At 38.8% G+C, this 26,834-nt stretch overlaps 1 protein-coding gene across 1 annotated transcript in view; it reads left to right on the top strand.

Moving 5' to 3' along the window:
• Positions 1–26,834, top strand: part of SDCCAG8 (SHH signaling and ciliogenesis regulator SDCCAG8) — a 226,350-nt gene that overhangs the window by 30,681 nt on the left and 168,835 nt on the right. Inside the window, exons 7-9 of the mRNA XM_058533531.1 lie at positions 6,057–6,121; positions 8,373–8,561; positions 18,110–18,248. Coding sequence (XP_058389514.1) covers positions 6,057–6,121; positions 8,373–8,561; positions 18,110–18,248 — 393 coding nt within the window. The remainder of the gene's footprint in view (positions 1–6,056; positions 6,122–8,372; positions 8,562–18,109; positions 18,249–26,834) is intronic.

The raw sequence follows: 26,834 nt of genomic DNA, 5'->3' as shown, positions 1-26,834 counted from the left end.
TTCTGCTTTCTGTCTCTATGAATTTGCCTATTCTAAGGCCCTGACCTAAATGGAATCAAACAATATTTGTCCTTTTGTATGTGGCCTACTTTTATTTAGCATAATGTTTTCAAGGTTCATCCATGTTGTAGCACATATCATAATTTAATTCCTTTTGAAGGGTGAAGAATATTCCATTGCATGTATATACCACACTTTGTTTATCCATTCATTTGTTGATAGACTTTTGGGTTGTTTCTACCTTTTAGCCCTTGTGAATAAGGCTGCTATGAACACTGATGCACCAATATCTGTTTGAGTCCTTGCTTTCAGTTCTTTCGGGTATATACCCAGAAGTGGAGTTGTGGATCATGTGGTAATTCCTCACTCTGTTTTCTTTCTGCTCCTCAGACTCCATCATCTTAATTGTCCTATCTTTGAGTTCACTGATTCTTTGTTATCTTGCTCAAATCTGCTCCTGAATCCTTTAGCGGATTTTTCATTTCAGTTACTGTCCTTTTCAGCTCCAGAATTCCTGTTGGATTGCTTTTAATAATTTGTTTTCCTGATTTCCTTTAGTTCGTTGTCCGTGTTTTTGCTTAGCTCTTTGAGCGTTTTTAAGACCGTTGTCTTAAGGGTTTTGACTAGTAAGTCTGATGTCTGTAGTTTCTTAAGTATGGTTTCTATCTATCTATTCTGTTCCTTTGAGTGAGCCATATTTTCCCATTTCTTTTTATTTTTTGGTTTCTGGTTTTTTTGGTTGTTGAAAATTGGGCATTGAACTAAACTGTCATGCTGTGGAATAGCAACTCTGGAAATCAGATGCCCCATTTTACCCAAGATTTGCTGTCTTTTTTATTGTTGAAGGCTGTAGTAGTCCTTCTGTTTTGAGACTTTTCCAAACTATCTTTGTAAAGACTATTCCTTGTCATGTGTGATCACTGAAGTCTCTGTTTCATTAGCTCATGCTCAGCTAATGTTTGACAAAGATTTCCTTGAACGCCCGGAGCTGAAACAACCAACCAACCACCAAAAAACCCCAAAAGATAGAACAACCACCTCTCCGAGTCTTTGCAGATTGGCCCGGTGCTGAGAGATTCCTTCACCATGTAACTGGGATTGCTCTGAGCCGAGAGATCAGCCCAACTGAAAGCTTAAGGTCTCCTCAGGACTCTTCTGAGCTTGTGTCTTCCCTGGGCATGCTTGTGTCTTTCTAAATTCCCCCGTATATGCAGCTGCTTTTGAATGTCCTCGTTTCCCAGAGTCTGAAATAATTCTATTTTAAGATCAAATGATACTGTTAAATCCTTTGATCTATGTAACAAACAGAACTTTTCTTTCCTCTTGTTAACTTGAAGTCTTCTTTGCAAAGATCTGACACGGCAGAATTGATCAATAATGATGAAAATTTAAAAATAACACTGTAAATGGAGTGTTCTGGGGGAAGAGAGAATGAATCGTAGTTCAGCTCTCATTATCATCCACAGGTGTTATTCTTATAGTTTTCTAAAGGCTCTCTCTGGCCCCAGTCTCCCTCCCCTTTCTCAATCCCTAATCCAAGTTTTATTCTACTATTTAGGAGAGAGTTCCTTTCTTTTAATAAAAGCTGAAAGACTAAATGCATTTTTTTTTCAGCTGAATAGCCACTCAATACCCATAGGATAAAGACCACAGTCTCCCAAGCCATCCACAATTTGCCTCGCTACCTTTCCAGACTCATTTCTGATTCTTCTGTCATCCTCACGAATATTAGCTGTAGGCGCACAGACCGCTCACTACTTACTACTTCATAAACTCATGACCCACTGCCATTTCTCTTTGAATAACTGGCTTTGGTTTATGTAATCTCCCCAACCCAAAATGTTTGCTTCTTGTCTTCTACATGTGGAAATGTTTCCAGCCTGCAAAGCTTAGTTCAAATGCCCCCTCCCATCCCAGCTTCCCTGGTTACATGCTTTACTCCTCCTTGTCCCACTTTGGAATTAACTTCTTTTATGTCTCTTCTTAGTGTTGTGTTGATGATTATTATAGACTCATTTTTATCCTATTTGTGTCCAAAGTCAATCCCTGCATCTGTGTGCCCTATGTCCCAAATCTGTCTCTCTGTTTTCAAGAGTTTCACTCTTGTGCTTATCTCCTCTTGCTCTTGTATTTTTCTCCCTGTTGACTGGGTTATTCTCAACAGAATATGTGCTTTACTAGCTCCCATATTAAAGCAAACAAACACAAAATATATTCTCTTGACCCTACATTCCCTTCAAACTGTCACCCAGCTATTGTTCTCCTTCATACCAAAACCTGTCCAGTTGTCTGTATTCGCGTCTCCGTTCCTCATCTCCCATTCTCTCGTCAACATCCTTCAATTGAGCTTCTACCCCCTATAGTCCCCTAAACCTGTTCTTTTCAAGCTCATTAGTGACCTCCACAGACCAGACCTCATCTTCCTGAACCTTGCAGCAGCATTCTATAATATGTACATTAGGGGCTGGGCCCGTGGCGTAGTGGTTAAGTTCGCGTCCTCTGCTTCAGCGGCCTGGGGTTCACAGGTTTGGATCCTGGGTGTGGGCCTACACACTGCTCATCAAGCCATGCTGTGGCGGCATCCCACATGCAAAATGGAAGAAGATGGGCACAGATATTAGCTCAGCGCTAACGTTCCTCAGCAAAAAGAGGAAAACTGGTAATAGATATTAGCTCAGGGCCAATCTTCCTCACCAAAAAAAAAAAAATTAAAAAAAAAATGTATGTTAGTTGATCATGCAGTCTTCCTTTAACTTTTCTAATGACTCAATTTAACATGCATTCATAAAAGTACACAAAACAAAAATTTACAGCTTACTGACTTATCTCCAAATGAGCACCCATATAATTGTCACCTGCACGATGTGTAACATTGCCATGTCCCAGAAGCTCTCTTCAAGCCCACTCCTGATCACTGCCCCCTCATTCCCTTAAAGCTAATCACTGTCTTGACGTGCATGGAAATTGCCTAAGCATGATCCCTAAACACTCTAGTTGATTTCTGCCTGTTTTTTTAAACATTATATAAGTGGAATCACATAGTATGTATTCTTTTGTGTTTGGCTTCTTTCGTTCAACATTATATTTGTTAGACTCCCGTATATTGTGCGTGTCACAGAAGTTCATTTTCGTTGGTGGGTCTACAGTATGAATATACCACAATTTATTTATCTATTATACTGTTGATGGACATTTATATTGTTTCCAGTTTGGGGCCCTTGTGAATATTGCTGCTATGAGATTCTTTGTGTGTCTGTTGCTGTGCACTGCACACATTTATGCTGGGTGTGTACCTTGGAGTGGAATTGTTAGTCTTAGGGTATGTATATATTCAACTTGAGTAGATAAAGGCAAATTTTTCCAAGGTGGATTTTATCAGTTTATACTTGTACCAGCAGCATGTGAGTGATTCCATTACTTCATATCCTTGCCAACACGTGATTTCTCAGGTTTTCTGGTGGGCTCGTAATGCTATCTCATTGTGATTTTGATTTGCATTTCTCTGATTACTTATGTGATTGAATATCTTTTCATTTATTTGTTGGGCATTTGATGTCCTTTTTTATGAGGTGCCTGTTCAAATATCCTACTCATTATTTTTGAGTTCTATGATATTGTCTTTTGAAAGTTCTTTATATATTCTGGATACAAGCTGTTTGTTGGTTATATCTGTTGTAAGTATATTTTCCCACCCTGTAGCTTGTCTTATAACACTCTTGATAGTTTTCTCTCTTTCTTTCTCTCTCTCTCGACTAGAATTTCTTAATTTTAATGTAGTCCAATTTATTAGTTTTTCTCTTTCTTGTTTAGTGCTTTTTGTGTCCTGTATAAAAAGTGTTTCCTTACCCCAGGTCATGAAGATATTCTCCTATATTATCTTACTTTTAACATTTAGATCTACAGTCTACCTGGAATTAATTTTTGCATGTGATGTGAAGCGCAGGGGGCCACATTTTGTTCTTTTCCCATATGGTTATTTATGTATCCCAGCACTGTTTGTTGAAAAGACAGTCTCTGGTCTTCCACTTTTGTCATAAATCAGGTGTACATATATGTGAGGCTGTTCCTGGGCTCTGTGTTTTATTTCCTCGGTCTTTGTGCTACTATTATCTTGCCTTGGTTGTTATAGCCCTGTATCTGGTGGACCATGTCTTTCAACGTTGTTCTTTGTCCTCAAGTGTCCTGACTATTTCTTGCCTTTTGCATTTCCAAGTGCTTTTTAGAATTAATTTATCAAGTTCTGAAAAGCCATTATGGGGTTTTGACTGAGACTGTCCTTAAGCTATAGGTCATTTGGAGGAGAATTTATATCTTTATTATATCATCTAATCCTTTAAACTTGCATATCACTCCATTTATTTAGGTCATCTTTAATTTTTGTCAATAACCTTTTATAGTTTTCTGAGTAAAGGTCTTACACATTTTTCATTAGAATTATTCCTAAATTTGTTATTTTTGATGTTACATAAATGATATATATTTTTTTAACTTTCATCTTCTAAGTCCTCATTGCTGATATAGAGAATAGCACATGGTTTTTGTATTTTGACTGACTCCCACTTTCTTTTGATTAGTGTTGACCCAGTGTAGTTTTTTCTATCCTTTTACTTTTAACATATTTGTATCTTCATATTGATGAGGGTTTCTTATGGACAACATATAGCTGAGTTTTGCTTATTTATCCAATCTAACAATATCTGATTTTCAAATGTGATTATTTATACACTTGGGTTTAAATCCATTGTCTTGCTATTTGGCTTCTTTTTTTCCCATCTATTATTTTGTTCCCCTTTTCTTCTTTTCTGCATTCTTTTGAATTAGTTGAATATTTTTATGATTCCATTTTACCTCCTTTTATCAGTCTGAAAAAATCTTTAGCACCAGTATTCACCTGGTTGCCCAATTCAGAAACCCAGGATTATTTTTAATATCTTTTTCTCCCCCATATCTATTCAATCGTAAAATTCTGTCACTTTTACCTTTATATAGCTCTATACTAAATTCTTTCTTTTCTGTTCTTGCTGCTTGATTACTCTTGTTCATGTGCTTATCTCATGTATTTGTGATGACTACTTTGTTGGTCTTTCTTTTTCCACACTTCAGAGTGATTTAAGATTCAAATCTGATAAAAAGTTTTCAGAGTCCACCCAATGTCTCCACTACATGCAGACTACATGAGTTGTCTAAATAAAGATCTTAATATTTTTGTTTCTCATGGCCCAACCTCACCTATTCAACCCATCTCTATCCACTCTTCCCCCAGCGTTTTACATTCTAGCAATACTGATCTACTTTTTGGCCAAAGATGTAGCATGCTTTCTCCAGCCTCTGTGCCTTTTGCTCAGTCGGAAGTTACCTTTTAAGTCTTAGAACTTCCTCCATGAAACCTTCTCCACTTCTCGTCTGCTGAATTACACGTTCCTGCCTCTCTGATTTCATTTTACCTTCTGTATACCTCACTAGAGTAAATTATATGTAATTGAAATTGTTCTTCTGTCTTTCTCTTCCTTCCTAGAATGTAAGCTCCTTGAGGTTAGAGGCATCTTCATCTTAGATAGTCGGTAAATGTTGGTTGAATGAAAGAATAATTGGACATCCGCAGGGGCTTGTAGATCCTATGTCAGTTTGGTCTGTCATGATGTGATATGTAACTTTACTTTTATCGTTCATCCAGCACACGTTTATTGTACATAGAATAGGCAGCAATCGCAATGGGAGATTCCAGTAAGATTTGATCCTTGTCTTCATGGACCTTAGAGGTTATAATTGGTTTTTCCCAGAGTCACGCTTTTAGAAGTAAGACCTGACAGTGCAATTTTGAAAAAAAAAAAATTTTTTTGGCAGTGATTGCCATTTTATGACTCAGTAGTTCTTTGCAGGTATTCACTCAATAAACAGAAAATTTTGGGTGGACTAGGAAAAGTGTTTCCTCAGAAGACACATTACTTTTCCTCTTGGGTGAAAGAAAAAAAATATTGAATTTAATATTAATAATTAAAATTTGCTTATAAAACACAGGACATGGAGGAAACGTACATTTTTTTTCTTTTCTATAGGAGATGCTAAAACTTACTTATGAGGAAAAGAATGAAATCCTGGAATCTCAGTTGAAGTTTTTGAGGTATTTTGGGTGTTCTAAATAGTGGTAATGAAATATTTTCAAATCAAATAAACTTTAAAATACTTTTTGTAATTTGATTTTAATAAGTCCAATTTGAAATAAAATTTAAAATTTTCAGGCCATATATTGTCTAGAGTAATACTAAGAACCAGAACTCATGGCTTTCACTGCATGTTTTATTGTTCATTTTTTTAATATGCTCTTATGCTTTTCACACCTTATTCTGATTAGTTTTAGGATTTTTGTAGAGATTTTTACTTTTTCATGAACAAACCTAACATTTAAAAAATGGTCTAAGGGGCCAGCCCAGTGGTGTAGTGGTTAAGTTCGTGCACTCCACCTCGGCGGCCTGGGGTTTGCAGGTTCGGATCCCAGGTGCGGACCTACATACCGCTCATCAAGCCATACTGTGGCAGGCATCCCATATAAAGTAGAGGAAGATGGGCACAGATGTTAGCCCAGGGCCAGTCTTCCTCAGCAAAAAGGGGAAAATTGGTAACAGATGTTAGCTCAGGGCTAATCTTCCTCACCAAAAAAAAAAAAAAAAGTCTAATTTTTGCTTTCTTATATTTTGATTTCTATTGTATTTTGATTCTTCAGTTCTAAAGTAATGTATTTCTAGGTCATTATACTTATCAGAATGTGACTTATTTTGCCTCATTCAGAATTCAAATATGCCATCTTTAATTATATTAAAATACCACCTTGCAATGAACTAGACTTTGTTCCCTCCATCCTTCTGTTTCTTCATTTTTTTTAGTATAATTTAAGATTATTTAAAGAGGCATTTTCTTTATGAAAGATATAAAATCACTAGTCTCAGAAACTCTGCTTTTATGGTACCTATTTATTTTTTATTTTTTGCTATTTCAAGTAACCAAATCTATCTGAGTGTTTTGAATTTGAAATTGACAGAAACAGTAGTGGAAACTCTTTGAAATGTGCTTCCAAAGTTCTTTTTACAAAGGCTGTGAAAGTCAGACTTTTTCTACATGATACCTAAAAAGAAAACTTATTACGTTGGAGATATTATCTTGGGTATAGGGCAAAAATAGCTTTTTCCCCCCCCAACTTCAGACTGTTTAGATTAGCTTTTTTTAACCCTTAGAGTGCCTGTGGGTCTTTTCCACCTCCCGTGGGCTGCCTGAAAGTCCCCCAGATCCCAAGAGTTGAGGTAGTGTGTGATAGCCAGGTGTCTCGATTATTGGCTTCTCCTCTATGGCAGTGAGCAAGTTAGGATAGCTGTAGATCCCTGAGTATAATAGAAATTGACGACAGAAAGTAGGCTGAGCTGGAGAGAAAGTGCCTGCCTTCAGTAGTCCAAGAATTTAAGGGCAACTTTCTGCTTTTTAAACTAGGAAGTGTTTTTTTTATACAGCAGGAAAGGGATGTCTATGCAAGGAAGCTCGGTTGCCCTAGTTGACTTGACCAAAGCCTTGCTGGGGAGGATGGGGGAGGGGGCAGGGGGAATACAACCCCATACACTGGTCATTTTATCCTTAAAAAGTCAACTTGGAGAAAAACCTCATCCAGGGACTATCCCACAAAGTAAAAACAAATGAAAAACATACACACACAATTTCTCAGCTCTGTCTTTAGCAAGCCGCATATTTCCAGCTAATAGCTGCTACTTATGAAATCTTATGACTGGCAAGTTCTATATAAATTCTTTTTGTAGCTCACTCTCTTTTGAAACAACTCTTTATAAAACTTTGTGGTTAGATAAATTTTTAATGTTTTTTCATCCTTAACAAAAATGAGCAATAATAAATTACTCATGGATAAAATCCAGATCCTTTATGTAATCTTTTAAGGTACTCTTTACACATTTGAATGGGTTAACACTTGAAATATGGTATTTCCTTCAATTCAAGGAGAATTTATTAAGAGAAACTTTTTGGGATTTGTATTTGGAGTTTTGTTTTTGTTTTGTGGGTAATATAGTGTAATGGAGATGGGATGCTGTGAAAAGAGAGCCAGAATCAGAGGCCGACGAATCTGTGTTAAAATCTTAGAAGAACTTGGGCTAATTATTTAATATATTCAAATCTCATTTTATTCAAAGTGTCAATTAGGATAATCGTACCTGCATTTCAGAGTTGTGGTAAGAATTAATTACCTATCGTATGTCAAGCACCTCATTAGGTAAACACCAGTAAGTGATGGTAGTAGTTATCACATGATGATACATTTGAAAATAGTGTGCTTTTACCTGGCCATTTACTAGACCTTTTTTATCTTATCTTTTTAGGAAAGACTTAGCTGAATACCAGAAAAATTGTGAAGATCTTAAAGAGCAACTAAAACATAAAGAGTCTCTTCTTGCTGCTAATATTTCTAATCGTGTTGGTGGTCTTTGTTTGAAATGTGCTCAGCATGAAGCTGTTCTTTCCCAAACCCACAATAATGTTCACACGCAGACCATTGAAAGACTGACTAAGTAAGTATGCTTCTACACACCCAGTCTTTGGCAACATGGAAGATTATGTCTTTAAAGAGGCATTGTGTTCTTTATTCCTCATGCTAAATCACATATGGTTACTGTTAAGCTTCAAATAAAATGGATTTTAAAAGGTTTCTTCATTGTAGCTTTCTGGAAGACAGAATAGGTGAGTTCTGCCAACTGTGTGTGACTGTGTCATTTTGGAGAAGTAATTGTATCTCTCCTGGTTTCAGTCTCATCGTGAAGTGAAAGAATTGAAGTAGGTAATCTGTACAATTCCGTTCATTTCTCTGACTCTATAATTGCAAATCCAGCACTATTCTTAACAAAACTGAGTTTGAGAGGAGTTCTTTTGATTTTGCCATATCTTGGATTCTCCTGCAGTAGTTTAGGTAGAGTGAGTTATTATCCCATCTTCATCATCTGCCTGTTGTAAGAATATTATGAATATTATGTTGTGAAGAAGGACCCACCACGTCCCAGTATTAATATTTGAGGATCAACTAAGGACGAGTTACACACGAGCTTTGATGTAGTTGAAGTTTCCATCTAGACTGAAATACTACAGTTCTCTGTGTGCGTCTATTTTGTTCCATTTTCATTATTCCAGAGGAAGCCTTTTCCTATGGGCATTGTATTCTGTGGAAGTTGAGAATTATTACTTAATACACCATCCAGTGGTGTTTATAGTGTGTGTTCTCCCATGCCCCCTTCTTTTCTCTGTGCTCAAGTCACCTCTCTCTGTCTATCTGGGCTCATTTAAATAGCCCAAACATCACTTCCTCTTAGAAGTTCTCTCACCAGCCTTGCCCCATTTCATCCTCAACTGACTCGGGCTCTTTTCTTCTACGATTTTATAATATATTGCATATACTTGGAGGCAGCAACTATGTTTTGCTTATTTCTGTGTCCCTGGCTTCGAGCAGGGTACCTGCCTGTGCGAGACAGTAAGTACTTGCTGTTCACATGACAAGGCATTTTAGCATCTACTGCTTAGCAGTCAGAGATGCTCTAGTTGGAACTGGTGTGGAGAATAGAGAGACTGTGGTCAGTAGAGTCAGACCAATTTTGCTCTACGTTTTGACCTTTGGACAAATTACTTTACTTCCCTGAGTCTGGAGTCTTCTGTTGTTTGGAAGAATAATTCCTACCTCTTGGGATTTTACTGAGGCAACTTAGCCTTGAGCCTAGAGCACTAGCTTTTGAGTCATAGTGCCTGGACTCATATTCTGGTTCTACTGCTAACTTACTGTGTAACCTCAGGAAAGTTACTTAACCTCTCGTGCCTCAATTTCCCCATTTTTAAATTGGAGATAAAAGTACCTAACTACTAGGGTTATTTTGAGGAGTCATTGAAAGAATACCTATATAGTGCTTAAAACAATTCCTGCCACATAATAAATGCTCCATGAATATTAAAACCCTTCTGTACCTCCCATACTCCAAGAGCAATCAAAATGTCTGATAGCCAGAGTTTCCACACATGACTAACCTATTGGTTGTTATGTAAAAACTGAATTTGTCCAATATGGACTGACTGGTAGTTTTATGATCTATGCCGATGGTCCTATTTTTTTGTTAAATATTATATTAATTATTAAATATATTATTAAAATATTCATATAGATTCAATATACCTATAAAAGTCATTAAATATATTTTCAGATCCAGCTAACATATAGTAAACATTTATTATATGCCAAGGACTGTGCTAGGCAATTTAAAAACGTAATCTTTTAATCTTAGCAAAGTATTGGTGAGGCAAATATTATTACCCCATTTTACAGCTAAGGAAACTGAGTCTCAGAGAAGTTAAAAATTTGCCTGTTTATATTTGATAAAAAGAATAGAACCAGGGGCCAGCCCGGTGGCACAGCAGTTAAGTTCATATGCTCCACCTCATCAGCGGCCCGGGGTTCACAGGTTCGGATCCTGGGCGCACACCAACACACTGCTTGTCAAGCCATGCTGTGGCAGCGTCCCATATAAAGTAGAGAAGATGGGCACGGATGTTAGCCCAGGGCCAATCTTCCTCAGCAAAACAGAGGAGGATTGGCAACGCATGTTAGCTCAGGGCTAATATTCCTTACAAAAAAAAAAAGCATAGAACCAACCATACCTCATAAAAATAAATTCAAGATGGTTTAAAAACCCAGATGTAATTCAGACTATAAAAGTATTAAAAGAAAATGTAGACTGGAGTGGTGGTCACCAGAGGGGAAGGGGGAAGAGAGGAGGGTAAAAGTGATGATTAGGCACATGTGTGTGGTGATGGGTTGTAATTAGTATTTGGGTGGTGAACATGAGATCATGATGTAATCTACGCAGAAATGGAAGTATAATGATGTACACCTGAAATTTATACAATGTTATAAACCAATGTTACCACAATAAAAAGAAGAAAAAATAATAATTACTATGGCTTTGTGGCATATTTTGAAATCAGGAATTGTGACGCCTCTAGCTTTGTTCTTCTTTCTTGGGATGACTTTTGGTTGTTTGGAGCCTTTTGTGGTTCCATGGGAATTTTGAGATTGTTTTTTCTGCTTCTGTGGGAAATGCCGTTGGAATTTTGATGGAGATGGCATTGAATCTGCGGATCGCTCTCGGTGGTATGGGCATTTTGACAGTGTTGAATCTCCCCCACCATCCATGAACAAAAAAAAAAAGAGAAAGTCATAAAGGAAAAAGAATGACACATTTGACTCCATTAAAAACAAAAAACTTTCTTAAAGTACAATATTATAAATTAAATTAAAATACTAGGAAAAAATTTACATTTTACATAACAAAAAACTGGGACAATGTATAAAGAAAGAAACAAAAAGAACAAACTGCCTAGTTGCAAAGTAAATAAAGAACAGGAATAGGTGAGCAATAAAAGAGGAAGAGGAAGGTGGGGCCAGCCCTGGGGGCCTAGTGTTTAAGTTCAGTGCATTCTGCTTTGGTGGCCTGGGTTCGGTTCCTGAGTGTGGACCTCCACCACTTCTGGCCATGCTGTGGCAGCGATCCACGTACAAAATAGAGGAAGACTGGCAGGGATGTTAGCTCAGGGCAAATCTTCCTCAGTAAAAAGAGGAAGATGGGCAACAGATGTTAGCTCAGGGTGAATCTTCCTCAGCAAAAAAAAAGAGAGAAAGGTGTTAGTACATGAGGAGGTATTCATTCTGTTGTTATTCAAGGAAATACAATTTTTAAAAAAACCCACTCATCAAATTGGTGAAAATTAAAGATTGATAATCACAAGAATTGGTGAGGCCGTGAATAATCAAGTATTTTCACACCCTGCTGGTAGAAGTATAAATTGGCACTACTTTGGAGGGTAATTTAGCACTATCCATTAATGTTTAAATTATGTATTACACATTTGAAAATCTACCCTAGAAAACATATGTATGTGCATAATGGAGCATTTATAGGGAATGCTTTTTGCAACATTATTTGTAATGGTGTTGTGATACTGTGATATAACAAGAAATAGTATTTTGGTACCCGTCTCCGGTTCCTGGCACAGAGCTCCTAAGACTTCTGTCATTTCCTAAGTGATAAGAGCAGTAAGAGCGTCTTTTGTTGTATTGTTTGAGTTATGTCCCCTGCTCCTGAAATAGCTCCAGAGCATAAAGGTGAAAGGAACGTGTTTTGTTATTCTTAACAAGCCCCTTTCAACCACACCTGAGTTTATGTTCATGAGATGACTTTTGGAAGCCCGCTAAGGATGGGGGGCTGGTTGCCAGGGGAACCATTCATGTGATTAGAGGATTGGAACTTTCAGCTCCCACTCCCCAACCTCTGGGGAGGGGAGAATGTTGGAGATTGAATTCCATCACCAATGCCCGATGATTTCATCAGCCATGCCTATGGAACCTCCATAAAAACCCTAGACAGTGGGGTCTGGAGAGCTTCTGGTTGGTGAACATTGAGGTGCTGGGAGGGTGGCCCACCCAAGAGAGGACATGGAAGCTCCACGCCCTTTCTCACCTACCTTGCCCTGTTCATCTCTTCCAGTTAGCTGTTCCTGCATTGTATCCTTTATAATTAACTGAGGAATAGTGAGAACTCATTTTCATGAGTTCTGTGAGCTGTTCTAGCAAATTATCAATCCTGAGGAAGGAGTTGTGGGAACCCCTGATTTATGGCCAGTTGTTCAGAGGTACAGGTGACAACCTGGGACTTGCAATTGGCATCTGAAGCAAGGGACAGTCTTGTGGGACTGAGCCTTAACCTGTGGGGTCTGTGCTAATTCTGGGTAGATAGTGTAAAATTGAGTTAGTATCTACTGAGAATTAGAGAACTGCTTGGTGTGGAAAACCCATACATTTGGTGTCAGAAGTGTTGTGAGTATAGAAATAGAGTGTAGGAGTGTGAACAACCTAAATATCCTTCAAAGAAGAAGAACTAAAGTATGGATTAGATAAACTGAAATTTTATGCACAGTACAAAAAAAAAGAATGAAGTAGATTTATGTGTACTACTCTGGGACTAAGCTCCAAAATTTTTTTTGGTTGTTGAACCAAAAAAAAAAAATAAAACAGGATGAGAAAGATACACCCGGCATGAAACCATTTGTGTTTTTTTAAAAGTCCATATAAACCATGCAATGTATTTTCTCTACGTTCATACATATGCATAGAAAAAGATTTGAAAGGATAAACACCCAGTATTTAACAGTGATTACCACTAGAGAGGTGGAAGAAGGCATTGAAATTGAAAGTGTGTGTCAAATAGGTCTTTAACTGTATTGTTAGTTAATTTTACAAGGAGAATGTAATGAAAGTTAATTTAAAAAGGGAAAAAGCCTATTCAAAGTCACACAGATAAAGAGAGCCGCGTTTAAGTAGTCTAGCAAAACCAACCAACAAATAAGAAGCAGGATTTTTTTCCCTATTATATTGCCTTTCATGTTCTTGTAGATCATGAGAAAAACATTTTAAAAAGAAGCTACAATGTTTACATTGAGTCCAAGTCTACCAGTTATTCAGAAATTAGATTATTGCTCTGTGATGTATTCCTTTGTCTCTATCCTAAGTTTCAGCTCTTAGCCTCTGAAAATAAACGTCAACCTTCTGGGTTCAATTTTCTCCTTTGTCAGCATGTCGTTGGCTTGTGTTCTATTTTGATAACAGAATACAGTGGAAGATTTCTGCTTTTATTGTCAATGGAAATTTTTGTCTATATGATTCCCTTGGCCTAAGCTGGTGTTTGCTTCTTGCAACTTGTTAATGCAGAATGCTGGATATTGAGTGATATGCTGACTTTGAAGAGTGGCCAAGACTTTTTAGGTTTGGATTTCTGGTTTTATGCATAATTAGAAGTCTGAACCCTCAATGATCTGTATCTTAGTATTTCCTGTATGAATTTAACGTGGAATTTTTGAATCCCAAATATGAGAAATCAAAAGTGTTTCCTGGCCTCTGTTCGAAATGTGGCATTGTGACACCAGCTTTAAGCTCCTTTGTTGATCTTTTAGCGTGTATTGTATTGAATATATGACACAAGAATGACGTGGGCACTGGAAGAGGAGAGGACCAGGTGTGACTTGGAGACCAGACCACCCATGGTTTGTGGTGTTTTATTAGGACCTTAGGTGCTTTTTGGAGAGTATACTTAACTGTCTATGACATTGGATATATTTTAAAGGTTGATTTGAAGTCCTCATAGTGTTTCTGAACTTCTGCCTTTCACTCAGGCCTCATTATGCCATGAGGTAGGTAAGAGAGACAGTAACCTCTCTTTCTTGCTTAAAGAAAAAATACCTTAGGGGGCCGGCCCGGTGGCTTAGCGGTTAAGTGCGCGCACTCCGCTACTGGAGTTAATTCCGGGTTCGGATCCCGGGCGTGCACCAACGCACCGCTTCTCTGGCCATGCTGAGGCCGCGTCCCACATACAGCAACTAGAAGGATGTGCAACTATGACGTACAACTATCTACTGGGGCTTTGCGGGGAGTGGAGGAGGAGGATTGGCAATAGATGTTAGATCAGAGCCAGTCTTCCTTAGCAGAAAAGAGGAGGATTAGCAAGGATGTTAGCTCAGGGCTGATCTTCCTCACCAAAAAAAATAAAAATAAAACCTTAGAAGGGTAATCAGGATGGAACTGCTTTATCTTAAGTTCCTTTCTGCAGCTCATAGTGCCTTGGAGAAGTTTCAGTGTACTTTTCAGAAAGGGGAAATGATTACAACTGTGCTATCCTGGGACTTCAGCCCAGCTTGTGATTTAGGGTGGGTCATTGGCAATATGGTAATATTCTGTATAGTTGGCTTTGAAAGACTGTGGCAGGAACTTCCCAGAAATGAGGAGCAAGGAAATGTTGTAATCAGCCTTCTAGACATTCTTTTTAAAAACAGTGATAATACTTACGAGTGATGCTTAACAATGCTTATGATCGGTAATAACTGTGAAATGCCTGAGGGACTAAAGGCATTTCTTAGGCACTCCATATTTCAAGATTAAGCTCTTGCGTATGTATCAGACCAATTCTTTCTTTTCTTTATTTTAAACATTTGGTCAAGATTTTTTGGAGATTTTCTCAGTCCTGTTTGCTCTGATTGTTGCACTAAGTTCCTTCAGTATTACATGCTTGTAGAACTGATAGCCAGGCTCCTTACCTCATCTTCTGCCTCAGCTGCTCTTGCCTCTGGATCATGGAATGTTGCAGGGTTAATGCTGTATTCCTTGCTTGGCTTCGAAAAACGTCTTGATCACATTCATCAGAACATCCACATAGTGTTTTTGAGCACTCAGGGAACTTTGGCCGTGGAAATGGTAATTTCGGTAGTGGCCCTCTCCCTCTGACATTGATATGTCATGCATATTTGCCCAGCCTCCCATTGTGAGAGGTGCACTCAGGCCTGGCTCTGGGCTGGCCCAGTGGACTGGGAGCTCTGGAACAGGGTTGCAGTCCCCTGGGTGGTCACCCTGGGTGGCTGGAGTTCACTGTTTCTGAGGGGCGGATAATGCATCAGCACTGTTAGACCCAGAGGACAAGTGTGGGGCTGAAAAGCGGAAGCTAAATCAAACGGGTGAGCCAGAGGCACCTAGGGGTGGGAGAGGAAGTAGGGCCTGGTGCTGAGGAAAGGCTAACACGCCCGAGCTCTTTTTCTGAGTGCTTGCTCTTTGGTATATGGGCTGGCTGAGTTGAAACAACACAAAACCAAAAATGTAGCGACCGAGTAGAGAATCCTAAATTGCCAAAATGGCTACCTGCAGCTGTAAGTGTATATGCAATTTAGGCGTCTCTCCTGAGCCTCCCAGATGGTCTGAGGGCCACTTAGGGAAGTGTAGCGTATGCTTAGGGAAAACTGGAGTTTGTCAGTCCAGTGGCTGCACAGATTTTTAGTATAATGGTTTTATGGTCTCACTGTTGAATGATGATCTTAACAAGACATCAGTGTTTGGGGGTTTATTGTTGATGATTTTTGGTGGTTCAGTAGTCTGAATTTGGTGAGTTGGTATTCTGAAAAATTTTTGAACGACAGCAACTGAACTCTTCAATTTCCAATTCTAAATAGTCTAGTGACTTTTTAAATTTAGATCATAAAATATTAGAACCGGGAGGAAGTTTTACTTCACCTCTTTTGATGCCTTCCTGTAGCAGAGTCATTATCCATTCATTTGTTCTTTTGTCCTTTGTTTCATTGAGGATCTACTGTGTGGCAAACTACTCTTGCAAGAGGATGTACTGAAGAGAGATTAAATGTGTTAAGTGTAAGAAGCAGATCTGTAACATTTTGATCCTGTTGTGACCTGTGTGTTAACATAGTTAGAAACACTGAGCTTTTTTGTTAATTCTTTTTTTTTGGAACTTTGGCTTTGATGATGGCATGGTATCAGGAACAGATAAGATTATTGTTGAATAGTAATTTTGGTTTTTCAGTAGGTTTTAGACCTTTAAGAAAGGTGACTATAGGATGCCCATGTTGACCTTGCTATCCTTAAAGAGTAAATTTATATTTTCTTCTAGAATTATAGGTTCTAGTTGGATTGCATATTCTCAGTGAAGCTAGTCCCCTTTTACATTAGAGCTTATTTTGAAATTCAAATAAATATAAATTCAATTTTGCTTGCATTTAATTTACTACTTAAGTAGGATAATTTAATCTTGCTTTGATTCTTCTACTTTTTCACATAATCATTGTGTTTGATTATATTTGATAAAAATAAACACCTTTTTTTCATTTCCTTTAGGACAAAAAAATAAATTATTTTTCTCAATTTAAAACCAACGAATCAGGAAATTCTAAAATGAAGATCACCATGCACCATGAATTTTATGATATTTGAAGCAATTTATTCTTTTTTGTAAACAACAAGAGCTTTTATGAAACTGCTAATAATTGTAACTTTGTTCAGTATTACGTATTCCTTAAAATATGGCTGCTTTCCAAATACCACGAATAGCTTAAATTATTTTATCTTTAAGGGATTTTTTTTTAATGGAGTCATTGGTTAATTCTGAAAGCAATTCAAGCTCAGAGTTTATGATCTTTTAAATTATGGCTCCTTAAAGTTTGCTAAATTGAAAGAAAATCACAGTTGGCTCTTTTCTGCTAGCTTGGAAGTTGGCAATGAGAAGGAAACTGCAAGCAGTTACTTCAGCTGAATTTGAAAGCACAGTTTAAAACTTGAGCTCTTTAACAGAGCGTAGAATAGCATCCATAACAGTCCAACTTACATTTTTTGGCTTTGTGTGTGTAGAAAGTTTCCCACCTCAGCTTCTCTTTGGTCTACTGGTCGTTTTTATCCAGTGGATAAATTCCAGATATCCTGGCATCTTTTATATGGGGTTTATTTAACCCATGAGATTGGATCCTTGGTTTTTTCCATGCCAAAGCATTTTGGCATTTGGTTCACTTCTGTCCCCAAGAAATAGCTTAGCTCAGGGTACTTCTGAGAATTGCTGAGGAGGAGGTGGGGCTAGGCAACAATCAAACCCAGTGGGATAAGGTTTTGTTACATTATGAGCATTATAGGCACAAGCAGGCCATTTGAGGGATTCGACAGGCCTACCCATTGAAAGAAGAAATGTGTTCAGAAGTAGGTGAAAGAATTTAGTTGAAAGAGAAGAGCAATAAAGAGGATTGTGGAGGCAGAAACAGAGGCAAGGACATCCATTTGTTCAGGAAAGGGAGAGGAGAGTCAGCAATGTAAACAAAACCTTAGTGGTCCGTTTTTAACATGTTTACTTCTACTTTGAGATACAATGCCCACCTTCCCTAACTTGTTGCCTTTTTTTTCCTTTTCAGCAGCCCCCCACCACCACTTTTTATTTTTAAACTAATTTCCTCTTTTCTGGGCTTCAATCTGCAGCCCTTGCTGTGCCAGGCCTTGCACAAGAGGTGACTGTCCCAGCAGATGCAGGCCTGCCATGAGTGTCGCCCCTCACCCAGTGAGGACAGGGGGTCTTTCTCTGGGCTCTGCTGTAGTGTGTGCTGAGCCAGCAGCCCTGGCTCTTCTTCCAATACCTATTCATGCTTTTTCCTTCCTGACTTGACGAATACACAATCGTTTGATCATTTCTCATTTTGAATGCTCTTTTTGTGCCGACAGAGAGAGAGATGACTTAATGTCCGCACTAGTTTCCGTGAGGAGCAGCTTGACAGATGTGCAGCAGAGGGAAGCCAGTGCCTACGAGCAGGTGAAGCAAGCTGTACAGATGACCGAGGAAGCCAATTTTCAGAAAACCAAGGCAAGTGTAATAGGATTAAAATAAAGGCATGCCGTAATTGCTCTTTTTTTTTTTCTGAGTTTTTCTTGGTTATTCTTCCGTAACTATTATCCAGACACACAAAGTGAATACCAATCTGTTAATGTTGACTTTTCTAAATTAAACAAGTTTACTACTTGGAGAATTCTTATTCCTCTGCAAATACTCCTGTTATATCACTATTCAGAAAATATAGTACAATGTGGTAAAGTACTTTGCGAGACGTATGCTTAATCTTTTTATTTGCTGATAATTTTTAGTGCTGTGACAATCTTAACACCCATACTCACCCGTTTTTATATGTTCCTGTGTGACTAAAGATAAATGTTTTTTCTCTGTACGTGGGAAATTTTGAGAACATCCAAATATGCCACAGATGATAATATATGTATTTAGTAGCATCTTGAGCTATGAGTGTGGATCCAGCGTATGCCAAATCAACTATATTTAATGATAATGACAGTAAAGTTAACACTTAGTATCAGGCAGTGTTCTAGGCACTGTGAATCATAGGAGGTTACTGTTGATTCGTTGCTATATTGATTGATTGCTATATTTGGGGGCCACACAATCCGTTGGTATATATCTTCCCTTTACACACTAGACACACTTCAAGTCCTTAATAGCCAAATGTAGCTATTGATTACTGTATTGGACAATGCAGATATAGGTTCCATCATCACAGAAAGTTCTGTTGGATAGGATTGGTCTAAGCCATATAGTAGCAGCAGTGTTTTATTGAAATACTGGGCTATTCAACTCTGTATTAAGCCTCTTCTCAGTCATAGCTTATCCATTCATCTCTATCCAGTTCATCCCTAACTCTTCCCAGACCATTTGACCCTCCCTGTTTTCATTACTCATGCCCCTGTGCCTTCCAAAACTTATGTTTAATTCTGACCAAACGCCCTAACATACTTTATTGTTTCCTGAAACACTCCTGTCTCTTCATTTGTACTGAACTCTCACTGCCCCTTGATGATCTTGTGACCCTCAGCCTCCAGCGAAGGCCCTTGTCCCTCATGTCATCTCCTCTGGCTGTGACAGAGGAGCAGCACTCACCTCACTCTTACTGCCTTTTCCAGGCCTTTGTTTCGGCGCCTACTCTCAGTTACCGCTCCTCTTTGAGAACAGTGTTGTCTCTCTTCTTCCTAACCTTAATCATCATAAACTCTCAATCCAGAAGACACTCTTTGATACTTTTTTAAAAAGAAAATCGTGCATTTTATTACCTAGGTTTATAAAATAGTTGTGGAATCTCTGACACTTTGAAAGAGCTTTAGCATCTTACGCTTTTCTCTCTCATCTTTGTCCATTTGGGCTGCCATGACAAAAATACCACAGACGGGGACTTAAACAACAAACATTTATTTCTCACAGCTCTGGAGGCTGGGAAGTCCAAGAGAAGGCGCCGAGAGATTCGGTGTCTGGTGACACCCCGCTTTTAGGTCTGCCTTCTCTCTGTCCCCTCACATGGCGGAAGGGGCGAGGGGTCTCTCTGGGGCCCCTTTTTTTTTTTTTTAAATAAGTTTAATGGAATTTCCACATTTCATTTATATTTATTTATTTTTTCCCCCAAAGCCCCAGCAGATAGTTGTATGTCATAGCTGCACATCCCTCTAGTTGCTGTAAGTGGGACACGGCCTCAGCATGGCTGGAGAAGCGGTTCCTCGGTGCACGCCCGATCTGAACCCGGGCCGCCAGCAGCGGAGCGCGCGCACTTAACCACCAAGCCACGGGGCTGGTGGGGCCTCTTTTATGTGGGCATTAATCCCATTCATGAGGGCTCCACCTTCATGACCTAATCACCTCCCAAAGGCCCCACCTCCAAATTCCATCACATTGAGGGTTAGGTTTCAACATATGAATTTTGGGGGGACACAAACATTCAGTCTATAGCACCCTCCACCTTATCTCCTTTCATCATCCTTAAAGGTTTCAACATCTGCCTCGTTAATATATGCAATACCTTGCATTACCTTAGTCCCCACACACTTTGGCTTCCTTAATTCTAATGTTTTTTCCCTACTCTGCTGTAGTCCCTCGTGAACTGAAGTGTCCATGAGATCTCGGACTCTGACACTGCTCTCTCTGACCAGAACTTTGCTTTCCTCCCTATCCCAGTTACATCCACTCTGTGTCCTCATTCCTGCCCCTAGTTCTTCACCCTCCTCTTGTTATCTCATTTTATCTGTTGTCTCCAACCAGCTGGTGGTCTTCTCTTTCCATTTAAATATGAATTTTACAATCCCAAATTGAACTCATTGTGTTCCCTCTCCCAAAACTGCTGTGTCCTCTGCTCACTGAATGGCACCTTTGTCCACTAACATGCGCTGACCGGAGACCTGGGCGTCATCGTCTCCTTCATGCCTTACTTCCAACCGATCACTGAGTACAGATCTTAGTTTCTGGAGTTTTCCTGACTTCTTTCCTCACTGTCACCTTTCTCATTCAGGCTGCTGTAATGTCTGGATTTATGAACGACAACATTCTCTTCCTTCACTGCGTTCCCTACACTGCAGCCAGGAAGTGATCTTTCTTTAGAGCAGATTTGATAGTGTGATTCTCTGAATTAAAATCCTTCAGCCATTTCCTGCTGTCTTCAGGACAATGTCCAGACTCTTTCACATATTTACGAGGTCTGTGATAACATGCTTCCTTTTAACCCTTCGCTGTCACTTATGACTCTCCTCCAACAGCCTCGGCCACGGTCAGCTTGGAAAGGCAGTAGACTTTAGAGGTTGGGCTTGGTCTTATTAGAGTTAGTCAGACCTAGATTCAACTTCCAGCCCCACCATTCACTAGCCGTGTGACCTAGGGCAAGTTATTTAATTCTCTGTGCCTCCGTTTTTTCTCATCTGTAACATGGAAATAATATCTGACTCCTAAGATTATTAATGAGGACTGCATTTTAAAATAAGTGGTGGTGGTGGTGATGGCCGTTAATCCCCCTGATTATGCCATGCTTTTTCCAGCCTCTGGGTGTTTGTACATGCCATGCAGAGTCTTCTCCACTCCCCTGCCTGGATAGTTTCTCCATCCTTCAGATCTTAGCTTACATGCCACTATCTCTAGAAAATCTCTGATCTTCCATCCTAGATTTGAGTAACTCTTATGTGCTGTTATAACAGGGTTTCTCAATCTTGGCGGTATTGACAACTTGGGCTGCATAATCTTTGTTTTGTAGGTTGTCCTGCATATTGTAGGATGTTTAGCAGCGTCTCTGGCCTCTACCCCCTAGTGCCAGTAGCATACCCCTCTCCCCCAAGTTCTGATGACCAAAAACTGTCTCCTGACATTGCCCAATGTCCTCTGGGAGGGGGATTGCCCCCAGTTGAGAACCACTCTTTATTACATCATTTATCAAAATGCATTATTATCATTTATTTGTCTGTATCCTTCATTAAACTTTAAAATCTCTGACAGGAAGGAACGTATCCATCTTGTTCACTATTAAATCCCTAGCATCTTGCATAGTGCTTGGCATATAATAGGGATTCAGTAAATATCCACCGACTAAAGGAATTGCAATCTATTCTCACTAACACTCTAGACTTCCTGTATTCTTATCTTTCCAGTTTACCCACTTTGCCGGTGCCCAGTGAAAGTTAAGCCCAATCACACATTTTTTTCTATTGCTATTTTCAGCTATCAAGCATTGCTGAAGAAAACTATTTAAGAAAGCCCCAGAGTGAATACCACAGGAGGTAACCCTGGTCACCTTCAGCGGTTATAGGTGCTGTTGAGCAATTGTTTTCTTTGCAGTTAACTCCCTTGTGTATGGACAGAACTCCACTTCTCCCTTCCCCAGCTCCACTCTTAGCCCCTCGTACGCAGTAGATGACCCGCTTTATTGAGATCGCGACCAACTGACAAGAGCCTCTTCAGCACCTTCTCATCTCTCAAATGTGTCTTCTACTCACCTTTTTCTTGCTCATCTGGCCCCCTTACTTCCCAAGATGAGTCTCTTTCTCTAAGTTCTTGATATCTCCTGCTTCTAGGGTTTCAGAGACCCTGAGCCGTTTGTCATCACACTTTTCTTGTATCTTCTGTTCCTCCGTCTCCCTCATCCTGTCTTTCTCCCTCGTCCTCTGTGCAGCTGTTATTCTTGATCAGACAAACGAAAAGCAGCCTTCGTTTGATCAGCTTCCAGTTAATCTACTGCCATCGCACCGTCGTTTCACTGGCAGATCTTTTAGAACAGTCTTCTACCCTTGTCGCGCTCCGTTCACCCCTGAACACATTGCAGCCAGGCTTTCAACGAACCATGGTCTGATTTCGTGCTGCTGAACGCTTGTGTAAAGGTCACCAGTCACTTCCTGATTACTAAACCCACTGACCTCATCTCAGTCCTCAATCGACTCCAACTCTGTGGTTTCAGAAGCCATGAACTGTCTTATCGTAACATGTCATCCGTTTCTTTTGATTTATCAGATATTTTACTCCTATGGGTCCTCTTTGTATTACTCTTCTCTACTCCTCTAAAGTCTCTTTTAAGCTGTTTTCCACAAGCCTTAAATGCAGACTTTCCTCCGAGTCAGTTCCTAGCCTTCCACTCCTGTTGCCCTGACCATTGGCCAGACCATGACCTTCATTTGAACACTCCCACATTGTGCCTTTATCTCTGACAGCGCTCCTGAGCCTCCGGCCTACATTTCTTGCTGCTACTAGACCTCTTTATATGGATGATGTTCCACCAGCATCTGAAACTCTACACAACCAAATTGTTAATTCTCTCCACCTTCCTGTCCACCACTCCTTTTGCTTCTCCCATATTCTGTATTATCTTTTTCAGATAGTGGCATCTTCATCTTACCAACGACCCTGGCTTGCATCCTTTAAAATATCTTGGCTCCTTCCCATCCTTCACTTGCTACATCCAATCAGTTGCCAACTCTCCCTCTCTCTTCAGAGCCCCTTAGGGAGCTATGCCTGCCCTTCCATTCCTCTACTCCTGCCCTACGTCAAGTCTTCACATACTCTTAAGCAACCTGTGCAGACTGTTGCAATAGCCTTCTAATCGGTCTCCCTCAGATCCCTTCCAATTCCAGTAGATCTTTCACACTGCAGCCAAAGTCTTCCTGAATTGTAAATCTCCCTGTTCAGGTAGCTTTCCCCTTGCAGTAGAATAAAAGGTAAATTCCTTAGCACGACCTTCCAGATCTTTCGCAGTATGGCCCCACTCTAACTTTTCTAGCCTTATCTTTTACTACACTCTTTCATATAAAACCTGTGCTGTTTCCAGAATGTGACCTACAATTGACCATGTCTGTGAATCTGTTGATGCTATGTTTTCTGTACTGTGTTAATCTGTGAAATATCTATTCAGCCGATGAGGCTCAACAACTCAGGTAGCAGTCTTCCCAGAAGTTTTCCCCAGCTGCGTCTTGTTTGAGTTAATCTCTTCCTCCTCTATATTCCCACTGATGTTGTGTATAATATTGGTAGCTGTTTACATAGCTCTCTGTACCAAAAGACCTTGCAAGTCGGGGTCTGTGATATTTATCAGTGTATTCTTCAGATGGCCGTGTCTACTAACTGCACAATAAATGTTTGTTGAATTAAAGTCAATTATTAGCTTTAAATACTAATATGAATATTTGTAATTGGTGCTTGTAAAATTTAACGGTTAAGAACTAGAGAGGCTATTGTGTATTGTGAATCTGTAGAATTTTTTACTGAAGTAGTAATAATGCAAGGATTGTGTTCTAAGCAGTTGACAAAATGCAGTGCAGTTTGTAGTTTTTATCTCTAAAGTATGCTAAAATACGTTAGGAATTTTGCTTTCTGAGAGTAAAAAGTGAGATGGCATACATATTTTAATTTTAGAACCAACCACTTTGTTACTGAGCTGTGAAAGGGTTACTTTGTTCTTACAGTTCCTTGACATTTGTTGCCATCTAGCGTTCCATTTTGCATATTGCATGCTAAGGAAACAGAGGGAATTTTTTTGTATTACATATTTACATTGGCAGTGGAAACACTTGAGGATTTTATAAGAAAATAAATCTGTAATGTAAGAAAATTATAATGCCAGGCATAGATTCAGCTGTGGAACTACCTTGGATCAAATGCCCACTCTGCCACTTCCTAGGTCTGTGATCTTGGGCAAGTTACTTAATGTCTCAAAGCCTGTTTCTTCAAGTGAGTGATAAGAACCACTTAAAATTTAGTGCGAGACTTAAGTAAATTGATCCTTGTACAAATAAATTAATCCTTGTAAGCCATTTAGCAAAGTATCTGGCACACAGTAAAAGCTCAGTAAATGTTTTTGTTTTTCTTTGAAAATAGCAAGTCATTACAACTGGGGATAATTTTAAAAGAGAAAAAAAAATAAACCTGGGAATAAATGAGGATGGAGGAGTAGAGGCTCTTGCAGTGATGGCGGGGAAAGCTACAAAATGAAAGGGTAACCAGGCCTTAGACCGGCCTGCTTCTATTTGAAGGGAAATTGTTGGCTTTGACGTGAAGTTACCTTGAGCATATCTAAAATGAGATAACCCTCTAAAGAAAGATTTTTTTAAAAATACCAACCCAGTAGGTTGAATAAATGTCCCCAAAACTTTTTTTTTTCTTTTTAAGGATCCAAATTAGCCTTATTTTTGGACTACAGCAGAATCAGAAAGGCAAGAATTAGAAACCTAAAGTAAAAAGAAAATCAGAAAAGCATTGAGTATTTAATTGCAGGCACAGTCATAGAAAATAATGCTTCTTTGTATGTATATTACCACAAAACAAAAGCAAATTATAAATATCTTGAAAATGGGAGGTAGGGATAGGCTGACTGATAGGTTTCTAGTAAACAAGAGTTTATAAATTAAAAATCAACAATTTGCATTATTCATAAGTTAAATGCTTAAAATGTATTGATAATCATTTTTATTTTGTGGGCTTTTTTTCATAAAAATAAAAACATTTTCATAAGGTTTTACATTCATAGGAGGAACTCTATATTTCTCATAAGATCTTTAATTCTTTAATCATGAATTCTTCTATCATAAGGATTTCTAGGAACCTAAATCTAGCAGTTGGGAAGGACTTTTATATGTCCTAAAATAGTTTTCCTATTTTAAAAATTGAGTTAACTAGATATATAAATTTGTTTTGGAAAATGTTTTGACCCCGTTAAGATGGTAATGCATACTCTTTGGTTTATTAAAACTAGGACTGAGAATATCAAGTCCAATAAATTATGTTTTGAAAAATGTGTTAATGTGGCCAGCATAGAACGACCACAAATAAAGAAATTTCCCAGAAGAGAAAGGGTCTCTTGTGGATTGAGTCTGCTAGGTGGGGGGAAAGTGTAATTCCTCAACTCCCCAAGACCTACAGCCATTTCCATCAAGAAAGGGGCTGCGCTCAAGGAAAGAGAGAAGCCAGCACTCTGGAAACTCCTGGGGGAAATGGCAGCTGCAGGCCCCAAACTAAGTTGATCACCTATGAAGATCTATCAGTTAATAGTAATTGACCATTTACTGACCTAGCCTTTGAGAATTCAGTTATGCCTTTACCGAATGGTTAGATGAGTATAGTCAGGGATACTGAATCAGCTGGGATTCTAGAAACTAGGAGAGGGAGCCCTAGAATTAAAAGAAAAAGCTTTAATGGAAATAGTTTATAAATATTTGTTTAGTAGAACCAAATCTTCTAGTATGTGAGGTCCCTTGTAAGAGAGAGATCTTTAGAAAGATTAAATCACTTTTTTAATTTCAAGTGTTATTAAGTCGTAATATTTTCTTCATTGCAACTGGATGTATATATTAAAATCAAAACAAATAAAAATAAATGCTGTTTTATAATATGGAGTCATTGGTCACACACCAAGGGATGCCGATAACCAGTTTTTAATGTAATATTGTTATTCATTGTTTCATTACTGCTTTCATACTCATCATCATCCACTGGTGGTGGTTAGTCCTAATAGAGAGAAGGCCGTCTACAGACCCAGGCTTCAGCAATGTTTTTGTTTCAGTGATTCACAGGTTCTTGCTTTGTCCTTTTTGCTTTCTGTCATCCTGTCTCGGCATGAGGCCTCTTATCCTGTCAGGATCATTTACTGTTCCTCGTTCCTGAATTGACTGAGTTCTTTGAATTGATTCTTTTTGCTCTCATGTTAGCCCGATCTTCAAATCTTCAGCAGTCCCTCCCACTGCTCCTGGAGTTAATAATGTTGACTCCTGAGCTTTCCAGTTAAAAACCTTCTGATTGGATATATTGGTTTATATTCAATATTAATTTTTTCTTTCATACCAGTAGTATTCATTACATCAGCAAAAGTTATGAACGTTTTTATTAGGTTCATATAAAATCTTTTTCACAAGAGCAATTGCATTCTGAAGCATAAAGGTCTCTAAATCATAATATTTCATATCACGCTCCAAGGGCTTAAATTATAGAAAAATGATGCTTTTTCATTTCTTTTAAAATGTTCTTTTCCAAACATTCTCAACCAGAATTAGACTTAGGACTAAACTCCCTAGGAGAATCATGTTTTAGTCATCCTATTTGCTTACCTGTTAATCTGAGACCGTTGAATTTTACCCCTATACTTTGTGCCTAGAAGTATAG

The sequence above is a fragment of the Diceros bicornis genome, chromosome 38, assembly GCF_020826845.1.
Source record: "Diceros bicornis minor isolate mBicDic1 chromosome 38, mDicBic1.mat.cur, whole genome shotgun sequence".
In the NCBI taxonomy this organism is placed as follows: Eukaryota; Metazoa; Chordata; class Mammalia; order Perissodactyla; family Rhinocerotidae; genus Diceros; species Diceros bicornis.
The sequence above is the reverse complement of the archived record's forward strand: the minus strand, read 5'-3'. Positions and strand labels throughout refer to the sequence as shown.